At 39.2% G+C, this 14173-nt stretch overlaps 2 protein-coding genes across 3 annotated transcripts in view; one reads left to right on the top strand and one right to left on the bottom strand.

The window, feature by feature from the left end:
* Positions 1 to 1982: 1982 nt before the first annotated feature.
* SMIM19 (small integral membrane protein 19) lies at positions 1983 to 14024 on the bottom strand. The gene is made up of 4 exons (XM_074209045.1): positions 13726 to 14024; positions 8254 to 8391; positions 6642 to 6766; positions 1983 to 3302 (listed from the first exon to the last, which is right to left on the bottom strand). Exons 2-4 carry the CDS (start codon positions 8385 to 8387, stop codon positions 3238 to 3240), a joined length of 324 nt encoding a protein of 107 aa, XP_074065146.1. The 5' UTR covers positions 8388 to 8391; positions 13726 to 14024; the 3' UTR covers positions 1983 to 3237.
* SLC20A2 (solute carrier family 20 member 2) overlaps positions 13007 to 14173 on the top strand; it is a 121070-nt gene continuing 119903 nt past the window's right edge. Inside the window, exon 1 of one of the 2 annotated variants that reach the window (XM_074209041.1) lies at positions 13007 to 13214. The gene's annotated coding sequence lies outside the window, so the exon portion shown is untranslated. Of the gene's footprint in view, positions 13215 to 13807; positions 14010 to 14173 lie in introns of those variants that run through there. The other variant, XM_074209042.1, reaches the window with a different exon arrangement.

Genomic DNA, 14173 nt, shown 5'->3' with positions numbered 1-14173 from the left:
AGCTATATACATTTGGTAGTCATTAGTTTAATGGTGCTAATTGAAGACCTGAGAACCCAGAACTCAAAGGGAGAGAATATAAAGGAGAGGGGCAATGTTAAATCTTGGGAAATGGGGGAAAGATGAAGAGGAAGACAATATAAAGATATATATATATAGATATATATATATATATATATATATATATATATATATATATATATATATATAGATAACAGAATAACAGATAACAGAACTAAGAGGGAATAATGTCATGGAAAGATTGAATAAAGAATATCAAAGATATTGAAGTTGTTCAGCACTTAATACATCACCTATAACATAACAGGAGCTTAATAAAGCATTGTATTGTACAGATCAAGTGTCAAGTGTTACGGAGCTGGTAATTGAGAAGTCATTAATAGCCCTGGAGGGAATTGTTTGATAGAGTGGTAGGGTGGGAGTGAATCAGTAGACCTGATGATTGTAAACCACTTGTATTGTTTACTATCTAACAGAAGGTAGTATTAGCTTGAGGAAATGGCAAGTCAATGGAAGGTTTTTGAGTATTTTTTTCCCCCAGGACAGGGAAACCTAAGGAAGATTTTAGGCAGTCAAGGATATGAAAGACCCTGAAAAGAGAGGTGGGAATATGTGGTACAATCGATGGTGAAACCTCTCACAGGAGCTGGGGAGAAGTACCCACCTGGATAAAGAGAGCCACCCATTTGGCCTCTATGCTTCAGCACAACCTGTTCTTCCTCACTTTTCTCTTGGAATCTCTAGTGCTCTTCAAGCTATATTCTGATCTACCATGACTAGCACTCTCTTCGTCACCAAAATGATTTCCAACTTGCTAGGTATATGATACATGACTCCAGCAGAATAGTCCATAATCTCTTCTAGGGCAAATACTTTCATTTTTATCTTTGTATCTCTGTTACTTAACAGTGCTTTTCACCCAGTGGTGAAACTGCCTGAGTAATTGAGATGAATCCTCTATGCTGTATCAAAGGAGATGAGTGAAGACAGAGAGGTTCTGAAGTATGGAGGGGAAAAGTTGAACAAATTAATAGTTTCAATCTTCTATTGATCTGTTGGTGAAGTCAAGGGCTTGAGGGGGATGTCTGGAACAGCCACTGTAAGTAGTATGTCTGATAAAAGGATTGTAAAACAAGGATGAAGGCCTCCTTAAGCCATGAATTGGATGGACTGAATTTGAAGTGGGCCCAGTAAGCAAATATTTGTGACTTAATTCTAGCTGTCTTGGGACCAGAAATAGAAAATGTAGATGGTGAGGGTGAACCCCATCTGTCAGCTCAACTCTACAAACTTTTCCCTTAGTTACCAAGGTTTACTGGTCACCAAAATAATCTACTGTTTTTATTTTATTTTATTTTTTTGTGACAATCCCCTCTCAGTGAAGGGAAATGAGGCAATTAAGTCACCATATATGGTGTGTCCAGGACTGACTGCTCTGCATCTCTGTGGCAAACTGTGGATTGGATCTTTGGTGCTCTGTTCTTGGGGCTAGAGGGTACTTCTCATAAAAACAAAGCCATGTGGAAGACTAGTGCCCTTGCACTCCATTCCCCACTTCCCCCTAACTGGATGTATTTATTTACAAATTTTTAGCTAATCTTTAATTCCTAGAACAGACTGGCACTGAAACTAACTTATGTGTCTTGGAATGAACTGCTTCATGTGGTGAGACAATTTAGTGTTGAGACAAATTCCCTTTGAATAATGTAAGTTTTTTTTAAAAAGGAAATGAGGTTTTCTTGATTTTATCTGTTTTTTTATGTTCAAAATTATATTATGAAGCAATTCTTATATTTGGAGAGATGTTAAGTAACAATACTTATTTTGTCTTTGAAAATTAAGAATAATTATGATAGAATCTTAGCTAAAAAGGCAGTTAAACTTCAGTTTTACCACCTTCTAATCAACTATCCTTATTTAAATAATTGCACTGATATTAAATAAAACATAAAATATGTATATCCCATAAATACTCTCCTGAACATCATAATATAGTGAAGCATATAAACATACAAGATTTTTCCAAGAAGCTGATAGCTGAAAAGCATAAACAATACACAATGGTTGTAATGGGGCCAGCACCCAAACACAGAGGCCCAGGCAGGCACAGCTCACCCCAGTGACTCATCAGAGTATTCACCCACTCTCCATCTAGCTGTCTCCATTCTCCCCCCAACTAGAAGGTTGGAATTAAAAAAAATGGGGGAGGGATAAACAATAGCAATACAATCAAGGAAAAAACAACCACAAAAAAGTTTTTAAAATTATAAACAGGTAAAATCATGAAATAAAAAAGACAGTCATTTGCAGCGACTGGTGGATCAAATCACCAAAGAAGTCTTAGAAATAAGGGTGCAGAATGTTCAACTAATAAAATGATATATGCAGAATCCAAGAAGTTTTTCTAGCAAATCTCCATTTTTTTTAAGCTATAAAAAATATATGAAATGAGACTGAGGTCTTAGTATTTAGACCTGGAAAGATCCCTGGGGTTCACCCAATCTAATCCTTTCCTTTATATTTTAGGAAACAGAGACCTGGAGAGATTAAATCATTTCCTCCAGGGACACATAGACACTAAGAGGCAGAACTGCCTTGTGATTTTGGGTTGGTTGCTTCCAAATCTAGCTCTCTTTCTACTATGCAACATATAGGTTCTCTTTCACATTAATTACCAGGAATCTGAAGATATATTTTCATCCTTGACTGATCAGTACTTCCTTAAGATAATAAAATAAATTACATGTTCCAATTATCCTTTTTTTTATTTGTTTGGCTTTTTTGGGTTTTTTTTAGGGTTTTTTTTTTTTGCAAGGCAATGGGGTTAAGTGGCTTGCCCAAGGCCACACAGCTAGGTAATTAGTAAGTGTCTGAGGTTGGATTTGAACTCAGGTACTCCTGACTCCAGGGCCGGTGCTCTATCCACTGTGCCACCTAGCCTCTCCAACTATCCTCTTTTTAATATACAATATATCTACTTGAATGTATTCCTTGTGCTAAGCTGCCCTGTACTCAAAGTGGCTATACCATTTCTATTTATGCAATAATGAAATAATCTATGCAGGCAAAAAAAAATTGAAGTGACATGGTTTTATACCTAAATTCAAAGAAATTTATGTTCTTCAGCTTTTTTAAAAAAAGAATTATAATTTGATTTGCTACCAAACTGTCAGCAAAATATAACTTGTGTTTTCAGTGTGCTAAGCATTCATTCATTCATTCCACGGAGAGCTGTACACTGTCAGTCTGGTTTTGTGGCTGTTGATAGTCATATTTCCTTGCTGTTAAATACATAAAATGGAAAAAAAAAGATAGAAGCAGTTTAGAGTCATTAATTATTAAAATAATAAAAGCAACTGGTCATTCTGGTTAACATTATTAAAATGCTATTCAACTAATGAGTCTCTTAACAAGAAATTAGCAATAGTTTTAAATTAAATTAGCATGCAATTCTATCTTCTAAATGATAGCTAATCTACTTTATATTTCATCTCCAGATACTTATCTTCAAACATACAGTAGTTTGTTCTATACATTTCATATATATATATACATATATATATATAATAACTATTCATTTATATGGCATTTTAGAATCACAATGAGACTTTAATACATTATTTAATTTGATCTCAGAACTAGTACTCTAGATAAGTAGTGTACTACTTTATGCCCATTTTACAGATGAGAAAATTGGGACTTATAGAAGTTAAATGCCCCAAATCACATTTTTTAGTAAGAAATAGAATATTTAGATAAACAAAAATTCTTTTAATTAAAACTTTAATAGCAGGAAATAAAAATGATTTCTCTTACCCCAAATGTATTCATGTTAAAATTTTTCTTCTTTCTACAAAACTCTGACTTTAGGGTAAGTAAATAATAACCTTTTGTCCATGCTTTGAGGAATTTGCCTATACTTTAAATGTCAAGTGGAGACATTAACATTAACTTTAGATTTTGTCTATGGCATTAAAAAATGTCATTGAGGATATGGATGACCAGAAGAAGGAGGAAAGATGAACAGATGGGCCCTTTCAATGCTTCACTGATATCCAAGGATGAAAAGAATCAGTAGTCAGCTGAGCACAATGGATAGGGCTTGCCTTGGGAGTCAAGAAGTCCAGTCATGAACAAGTCTTTCTTAAGTGCCTGCTCCAGACCAGGCCCCATGCTAAGAGCTGGGGTTAGAGGGGCAAAAACAATGGCAGCCCTGAAGGAGCTCACAGTCCAACAAGGGAGGTAACAGGAGAACAACTTCGTTCAAACAAGATACCAACAGTATATATGCAAGGCAATCTCAGAGGGAAGATACCAATATTAAGGACTACAAATACCTTTTTTGCCAAAGGTAGAGTTTTAGGTGAGATTGGATGGAAACCAGGAAAGCCAGGAGGTACTCCCTCATCTTCCTTTCCCTCCCTTTCTGCTTTTCAGATCACTTTTGTGTACAATCTTACCTCTTAGAACATAAGTTCCTTGAGGGCAACTTGTCACACAATAAACGTATATTAAACCCTTTAATGTTTATTAAATATTTATTAAATATCCATCGAGATAAGGAGAGTGAGAATTCCAGACCTGGAGGACAGTCAGGGAAAAAGCAAGGAGTACAGAGATGGATTGTTTTATGTGCCTATGAAAGAGTTCTATCTTATTCTAGTCCACCAGAACACCCCCACACTTCCTCCTAATCTAATAGTAAGTTTTATGGGTAGGAAGTAAAAGGGGTAATAGTGAGATTGCAAAGGGGAACCTACATATCATGTACAAACTGTCCCTAACATCAGAGGAGCATAATTTGCAAATTGTATCATATATTAACCAAAATTCACATTCACTAGTATATGCCCAGTCAAGAGGGCACTGTTGTTAAGGTTCTGGTTCTATGGTTTGTAAAATCTAGATAAATTCCAGATCTACCCAGTTCTAGATCAGCAGAACATCAAAAAAGATGTTGATAACTTTGGAATATTGACTGAAGTTTTACTGTTAACTTTGAAGTGATTTGGATATGTTAATGAACTAACCCTAAGGTGGCATAGATAGGAGTTGGTGTGTTTCTTTAAAAAACCCTATTAAAGGGGGCAGTGGATAGAGCACTGGCCTGGGAGTCAGGAGGACCTGAGTTCAAATCCAGCCTCAGACACTTAATGCTGTGTGATCTTGGGCAAGTCACTTAACCCCATTGCTTTGCAAAAATCCAAAAAAAAAATCCAAATCAAAAAACCTTTAAAACTGAGACCTCAAACTCCTGCCCCAAGCCCTCTTCCATCTTTCAAAGATCTTTGCTGTCATATGCTTCCAGCTCCAATCCTTCACCACAGAAGTGACTCATCCCTGTCCTCCATCCCTCTTCTCTGCACCCAGCCCCCTTTCATATCCCATTACCCTAACACCCCCCCCCCCCAGTTGTCTGCCTCTAAATCCCCACTTTTCATTGCTTAACTTGAGGTGGAGAAATCAACCAGAAGGCTACTTGAACAGTGAATGCATGAAGTGATGAGGGCCTATACTAAAGTGGTAGAAGTGTCAAAGAAGAGAAGGGGCCAACATGAGAGGTGCCACGAATCAACAGAATTTGGCAACGGACTGGAAACAGGAATGAGTCAAAGAACATTTAGATCTGTGACTAGCTGAAGATGGAGGAACCTTTGAGAGGAACAAGGAAGTTAGAAAGAGATTTTAGAAGAAAGATAATTAGCTCAATTTTGGACCCACTGAATTTAAGAATAACTTAAAAGTCTGCCTCCAATACTAGCTCTATGATCTTGGATCAGTCAATTAACTCCTCTATGCCTCAGTATCCTTATCTGTAAAATGAGACACTTGGATTCGATCGCCTTCCAGTTCTAAATCTATGAACTAGAGAAAGGCCAACAAAGGCCAACATAGTGTAGATCTTCTAAGGAAGGATTACAGATGGACATAGGAACAAGAAGAGCAAAGGCTGAGAAAGTATGACAAATTTGCAATCTAGCATTGAAGGGAGCAATATTAATAACAACCCCACTGTTAATAATAGCTAACATTTCTGCAGCACTCACTCTGCACCAGACACTGTGCTAAGTGCTTTACAGATATCTCCTTTGAGAATCACAACAACCTTAGGGGTAGGTGCTATTATTATTGTCCCCAATTTCTGAGGAGGAAAATGAGACAGATAGAGTAAAGTAACTTGCTCAAGATTACGTAAGTAGTAAATATCTGAGACCAGGTCTGAACTCAGATGTTCCAGATTCCAGGAATGGAATTCTATCAACTGCATTATCTCACTGCTTCTAATATGAATTAGATAATGAATCCATTAAAGTGTTAGTATTTGTATAGTCAACCTTATTAAAAACAAAATTATACAGATTTATCATCAGTTAATTTGGAACATTCTTTACCCCAAATTAGAGGGAATTAACATGTAATGTACCACTTAAACTTTAGAAATTCTTACTTTCCTCTAACCAAGTTATTGGAGGTATTTAGTTATTGTGTTCAATATTTAAAGATGCGAATGAACTGTCAAAGTCCTAATGCTAAGTGGATACAATGCAAAAGGAAAACAAATTTATGAAATTCTAAAGCTCTAAAATTGAACCCCACTATATATATTTATATATACTTACAAATAGAATACATTTCTAGTTGTTGCCTTAAACGGATTTTGCTCATTGTGTCATAGAAGTTGGGTTCTGTCAAAGTTTCTGACATGGGAGGCACACTGAATATTCTCATGATTTTCCTTTTATTCCTAAAACATACATTGAAAAGAAATGTGAAAGACAATAAAGAATGTTCATTTACATAATATGCTATTCTTCTCCTGGCCCTAATATTCAAAAGAAATAATTTTACATTTAAACATGATTTCATTATAATGTTTCTGTTCTACCAAATGACTGGGTCATGTCATTTGTGAAAAGGAAGAAGTATAATGTACTACTTTGGTTCCCTCTGGCTCAGGTATACATATAAAGGTTAGATAGAAGAATTTCCATTCTATAATTTAAGCAACATCTGTCTCTGGTTTCTCATCCAGTTCATATCTCTACAGAACTATAAGGCCTTTTTCCACAACCATTGGAGATAGAGCAAGTATTATCATCTCTATTTTGCTGATTAGGAAACATGGGCTCAAAGAGGGAAGTGGCTTGCCTAGGATCACATTAATAAATGACCATGATAGGGGCAGCTAGGTGGCACAGTGGATAGAGCACCAGCCCTGGAGTCAGGAGCATCTGTGTTCAAATCCAGTCTCAGACACTTAATAATAGCCCAGCTGTGTGACCTTGGACAAGTCACTTAACCCCATTGCCTTAAATAAAAAAACAAATTGAGGTTATAAATGGCCAAGATTTCAAAACTTCTTGGAGTTGGACTCTGATCTGAGGGGTAAAGGATGGGTAGCACTTCAACAGCTGAAGGTGAGGAAGTAAAAGGTATTATAGTTGTAGGGAACAGTTTAAACAAAAGTAGAACTGGAAAAAAGTAATTTATGGGGTGTGTGTGGGGGGAGGAAAGGTAGTTCAATTTAGCAGAATAATAGGAGGAAGTGCCCAGTATTTAAGGACTCTCAAATTCAAGTCATGAGAGATTAGGATAGAAAGAGAAGTAGATGAAATTAAATTAAGTAATGGAATTAAATTAAGTAATGGAATACATCACATGGCCCACTCATATATCTAGAACAAAGTCAACCATGCTTCACATTACTTCTAGCCATTTTCTTACTAGTCATGTTACCTTCTTAAGGACTTAACCCCATCAGCTACAGATAGGGTTACAGCCCTAGCAATCTCCTGATCAGATTGACTCTACTCATTACCACACTCCTACATAAAGTTCCTTGTGGGTGGAAAATGTCTTTGCTTTTATATTTTATTCCTAATGTTTAGGATATAGTAAGTGCTCAATAAATATTACTTAATTTATTCAGTCCCAATATTTAAACCCTTAAGGAAAAGGCATTCTAATGAGAAGAAGGGGCATAATAGCCAGGGAAGAGTGTTTTAGTCTGGGAAGTCAGAGGGATGGTGAGTGGAATGATAGGGCAGTTAAGTCACATACTCTTTCCAGAAGCAACAGTAATATTGGTTTGATAATCAGTCAATGGAATTACAAATTATTTTTTATACCATATGAAGAGATTAAAAAGTAGAATAACCCACATAATTTTAATTATTTTAGGTATCATGATGTCCAATTATTACATGTATTTTCATGTTTTGATAAACTTACCTTCTGGCATACATGAAAAGGCCAAAGCTAACAAGAATCACTATCAGGTACACATTGGTAGCCTCATTCCAGGCTTCATGAACAGTGTAATCAATAGAGCCATCATCTCCCAACACTCCATAACCTGCAGCCATGATACTATAACAGAAAAAGAAATTATATTTTCTCATGGTTATGTTGCTAGGACTGATCACTTGACTAAACCCTACAATTAATTTTGTCATTCTTGACTTTCAAAGATTTTCCAAGGGTGATGGATCAGGTTTTTCTGAGTAGCAGTGTTGCTAAAAGAAGCTGTTTGGGATAGCCAATGCATGCTCTCCAAATTTTTATCTGACCAACAATGAAGACAAAGAAGTGGGGCACTTTTTAAAAGAGCAGATTTAGAGGGTTCTAGCTATGATGTCAGGGAGCAATGTTGCAAAAACAATACCATCCTTGACAATATTTAGTATCCCAACAATACTGACTTTAAGTAGGAGTGAATTTTCTAAGTACTGAAGGCATTTTTCACATGCTTCATTATTTCTGGTAGAAAACTTAATGGCAGTTTATCTAGCTTTGGGTTCTGGGCCAAATTCATTTGAAAAAAATTATGGGATTCAAAAGTTATTTATCTGATCTGCCAGTTATATCCTCTACTAAAGCCCTGCTCTAATGATCATCACTGCATGGAGTCTCAAAAGCCACCAAAGGTTTCCAAATTGGAAAGACTTGGAAGGATCATATCTTTGCTGACAGGGACCAGGTTGGCTTCAGAGTGAAGAATTTTCAGTCACAGGAACTTACTAAGACTTAGAGACCTTGTGATATGCTTCAGTAGGAGTATTCACATTGAGACTTACTTTAAAATCAATTTGCATTTTGATGTATATCAAGATATGTGTCCTCTGGAAATTAGCCTGGTCTGGAGTCAGGAAGACAAGTTCCAATCTGGCCTCAGATACTTCGTGTGACTCCAGGCCAGTCACTTAACCCTTGTTTTTCTCAGTTTCCTCATCAGCAAACAGGATAATAACAGCACCTAGCTTCTAGGGTTGTTGTGAAGATCAAATGGGATAATAACTGTAAAATGCTTAGCATAGTGGCTAGCACATGCTAAGTACTATGGAAATGTAAATTAAAATTATCATGAAATAGAAATAAAAGAAAAACAGGTTTCTTCTATTAAAAAAATTGGTTTTTACATGGGAAGGAAGCAGAAGTCTTAGTAGTTTAGGATTTGGTTGATCCGTTGGGATGGCCCTGGTTCAATTTCTATCAATTCAATTTAACTTGCTTTTATTAACAGCTTATAGTCTCATATTCTTCACACTTGATAGTAAATGCAGGATAGTCTGAGGAGGAAGAAAGCATTAAAGCTAGGGGATTGGTGCCTAAGTGGAGCCTTGGAGAGAGAAGGGAGGCATGAGAAGTGAGTGCATTCCAGGCTTGGGTGTTAACATTCTGGGCTGAAGCAGGAAGGCAGGAAGAGGCAAGTCCAGTTCAAGGAACTGTTCTCCAGTTGGGTTAGAATAGGAATTATAAGAAACAAAGCTGGAAATATAGGTTGGGTTGGACCCAGACTGTGAAGACCATTGAATGCTAGGTTGATGAGTTTCTCCTTTAGGAGCCACTAAAAGGCTTTGAACAAGGGAGTGAGGTGGTCAGACCTCTGTCTTAGAAAGATGATTTTGACAGCTGGGTGAAAGAGAGATTGCAGGAGAGAGATCAGAGACATGAAGATCATTTAGGAGGTTATACAATAGTATAGGAAAGAGGTGATGGAAGCCTGAATGGGGGTGGAGGTTTTCATGGCTAAAAAGAGAAGGCAGAATTAATAAGACTTGGTAATTAATTAGATACTAAAGGTGAAAGAGTCAAGGAAGAATGGAGCTAGAAAAATAGAAACAAATCACGAGGGGATAAGATTAAGAGGGAAGAAACTGAGTTACATTTTTAACACGATGAGTTTGCTTGAGATGTACATGAGAAATCCACATGGAGATGTCTAGCAAGCATTTTGAGATGAGGAACTAGAATTCAGGACAGAGATTAGTGGTAGACCTAGAGATCTGGGAGTCCTCTCCCCATACAAGATAACTGAATTTAAAAATACTTAAGGCAACCAAGGCAAAGGATGTAATGAAAAGAGCCTAGAACCAAGTTTCAGAGGACACCAACGCTGGAAGAAGGAGTTGCCATGACAGTCTTGAAAAGAAGTTTTAAAAAGTCAGACAGATTGGAGAAGTGTTACAGAAGCCAAGGTTGAAAAGGATATTTCAAAAGGGGGTAGCAGGCAGTACTAAAAGCTGCAGAGAGCTCATAAAGGATGAGAACTGAGAAAAGGCCCTATTCCCAAAGTTTGATGATGGGTCTGCCTGTCTCAAGTCTCTCCCCACTCAACGCCATCCTTTACCCAAGTGTCAAATGAAAGTTCCTGGAGCACAAGCCTGGCCATGTCACCCTTGAATTCCATAAACTCCATTGGCTACAACTTTCAAGATTAAAAACTCTTCAAAAACCTAACTCCTTTCCATCTTTCCAGTCTTCTTCTTCAACATATTTTCAATTCAGCAACACTGGCCTCTTTGCTGTTTGTCAAAAAAGACATTCTACCTCCCAATGTTCAGTGCTTTTCAGTGGCTGCTGACTCCAGTCTTGGAATTCCTTTCCTTCTCATCTCTACTTGCTGGCTTTTTTCAAGTCCCAGCTAAAATCCTGCCTTTTACAAGAAGCCATTATGCCAATCCCTTTTAACTAAGGGATTTAACTACTGCCTTTACTATATGATTTTCTTCAGCTGATCCTGTATCTTGCTTGTACATCCATGCTTGCCTGTCACCCCCCTCCTTGCCATTCGACTGTGAGCTAGCTCCTTGAGAGCAGGGAAGGTCTTTTGTTTTTCTTTGTATTCTCAGCATATTGTAAGTGCTAAAATATTGACTGATTGATTTACAAAAACAGATCCTGTATTGGCAGGACATGTTCTGAATCAACTCTCTAGAATAGCTATGATCAAAGATTTTTAGGCCGGCACTCAAAGATTGTGTCCTAAGTTATCCTTGGTTCTGAGCTGCTGAATGCACTATGACTGAAGAACGGACCTTGGGTGAGTCACAACCTCACAACCTGCTCCTGTTTTCTTATCTGAAAAGTGAAGAGACTGGACTAGATTTCAAAACTCTTTCAGTTCTACATTCTTTATAAAGCATGTTTCTCACACCAGCCCTGTGACACAAGTAGTACTTTGAACTCTCTTTGAGAAATGAAGAAGCAGGATCAGAAAAGTTATTTATCCCCAGTCCAAGAAGGAGAAAGTAACAGGATCAGACTTAATTCATATCTTCTGATTCCCAGGCAGCAGTTTGTTTTCTACTCCATTAATCTGGCTCTCAAATACATTCTTGAATAGTCCTCATTGTGATCAATGATATGCATTATTAATGAGGATTAACAGCCAGAAGCATGGGACCATTGACCATTGCACAGAATAATACCAAGAGACCTACGTGGTGATGGACCCTGACCTCAACCAGTTGAGCCAGTGGTACACACAAGCAGCTGTCCTGTGGTGACAGCATGTCATCAGAGCCTTCAACTCTAGTTATGGAGCAAAATGTCCAAGGGCATTCATTCCTGTGGCACTCACCTAGTCAGTTAATGTTTCAATGAGATTCCTGATGGACTAGTCATGATTAGAATGTCATTTGGGACTCCTACAGAGCCAAATGACCTTTGTCACAAACTGTTTGTGTGAAGGACTACTTGAATAATGCAGTTATTTCAAAAAAGAGGAGAGATGAAGAGATGCTAGGTGGATCTGACAAACACCAGGTGAAAATCTGATCAGAAAATCTGATCAGAGCAGGATAAAAATACATAGTACAATGTAGTCAAAATACCTTTGTGTTTTTTCAGGGTTTGGACGAGTACATAAGTTGACTTGAAAATAAAATGATTGCTAACAAGTCTTGACCATGGTATCCTGATTAGGTTTCAGAAACATAAGAAATTTTCAATCAGAGCTTTCTTAGTTCTTGATATACAAAATTTAAAATTTCTAAGGAGGCACAAGAAAAAATTAATGTGTAGTTAATCTTGATTCTTAAATATTAAGGAAATTTTTCAATGACCTTGCTTCTTGCTGCCTCAGGACCCCCAAAATAGGGATTGTAATGTCATCTTCAAATTTGTAAGACTTATGAATTCTTGCAAGATGGTTGGAAGGAATAAATAGCATGAAAAAGTGAAGAAAATGTCTAAATTAAAGTTTCTAAATGTCTAAAATAAGAGAAACCTGTGTTACTTGGGACTCTTAAAAATAAATGAATGAGGGCAGCTAGGTGGTGCAGTGGATAGAGCACCGGCCCTGGAGTTCAAATCTGACCTCAGACACTTAATAATTACCTACTTGTGTGGCCTTGGGCAAGCCACTGAACTCCATTTGCCTTGCAAAAAAAAAAACCAACTAAAAAAAAATAAATGAATGAAACCATTTTTGAGTTATGTGACTTGCTACTTTAAAAAAAATTCTCTAAAATCAAATAACTCAGGAAATCTTTTATTAGGATATTAGCACTGGATCTAGTCTGACTGTCTCATTTCACAGACTAAGGAAGGTGAGGTACTTAACCTTCAATTTGTGTTGGAAATGTTGGTGGTCCATCTTTTTTTTTCCCCCAACATTTTCTCTAAAATTTAATTGGTGTGATCACCGCCAGTATATAGAGAGCTGACTTTGGAGCTAGAAAACAGCTGTGTTCTGACACAAACTTGACAAGACTTGTCCAGGTTACTCTGGAAGAACGACTTAATTTCTCTATACGCCAGGTAGCCAAGTGGCAAAGAAGGTGCCACCAAAGAAAGGGAATTTCCTTACCTGGAAATACCCTCAACACTGAAGTTACTCTATTCCTATCACCAGAGAAATCTGGGGAAACAACTGCTTTCTGTGACTCCTGGGGAATTTTAGGAATAAGGTAAGAAAGGCTCTCTCCTCATTCACTTTAGAAAAGCAGGAATGAGGAGACAAAGCCAAGGGCAACCCTAACAGACGGGGCGGCTAGGGGGTGCGGCCCTGGGTCAGGAGGACCTGAGTTCAAATCGGACCCCAGACCCTTCCTAACGACCTAGCTGTGAGGCCTCGGGCAAGCCGCTCAACCCCATTTGCCTTGCAAAAAAAGCTAAAAAAGAAAAAGAAGAGGAAGAGACAAGGGAAGAAAGGGCCAAAGGAGGGGATGGCAGGCGGTGAAGGGGCCTCGGAGGTCAGCCCACCTCTTAGAGGAGGAAGTGGGAAGCCCTAAGAGGGGAAATGGCCGGGGGAAGCGGAGGCTGCAGGCAAGGAAGGGCCGAGGGTCCTCCCGGCCCCGGCCCCCCCGCCCCTTTACAACAGGCCGGGGGGGCCGCGGGGGCGGGGCCGCGGCCGGTGACGTCGGGCGGGGGCGGGGGCGGGGGCGGGGCGGGGCGGCGGACGGGACGGGTCCGACTCACGCTGGGGGGGCGGGGGGGCGGCCCCGGCCGGCCTGGTCCCGCTCTCGGCCTCTCTCCGCGGCCCGGAACCGCGCGCAGGACGGCACTGGCTCGGAGCCGGCGTCATTTCCTGCGGCCGCTGCGCTTCCGGAGAGGAGCGCGAGGCGCTCTAGATTGATAGCGCTTTCCTCTGCCTCTAGCCTGGGCCTTAGTTTGGTTTCTTTTTCCCTAGTGTTTCTTTTTTCCTTTTCCTCCCCATTTTTGACCGCGACAGAAGCTGCGGCCCCGGGGCCGCCTCCGGGCGCGTGAGTGGACCCGGCTTTCCCTCCCCCTTCGGGCGCGTCACTGCCCCGCCCCCTCTCGAGACCCCCTCCCCTCTCCTCCCCCTCCCGGACCCGAGCCGAGGGGGGGGGGTCCTCGGAAACGGTCTCGCTGGCAGTGCGCATGTCCGCCAGAGACCGGGCCCCCT

This window comes from Macrotis lagotis, chromosome 1 (assembly GCF_037893015.1).
Source record: "Macrotis lagotis isolate mMagLag1 chromosome 1, bilby.v1.9.chrom.fasta, whole genome shotgun sequence".
Taxonomy (NCBI): Eukaryota; Metazoa; Chordata; class Mammalia; order Peramelemorphia; family Peramelidae; genus Macrotis; species Macrotis lagotis.
The sequence above is the reverse complement of the archived record's forward strand: the minus strand, read 5'-3'. Positions and strand labels throughout refer to the sequence as shown.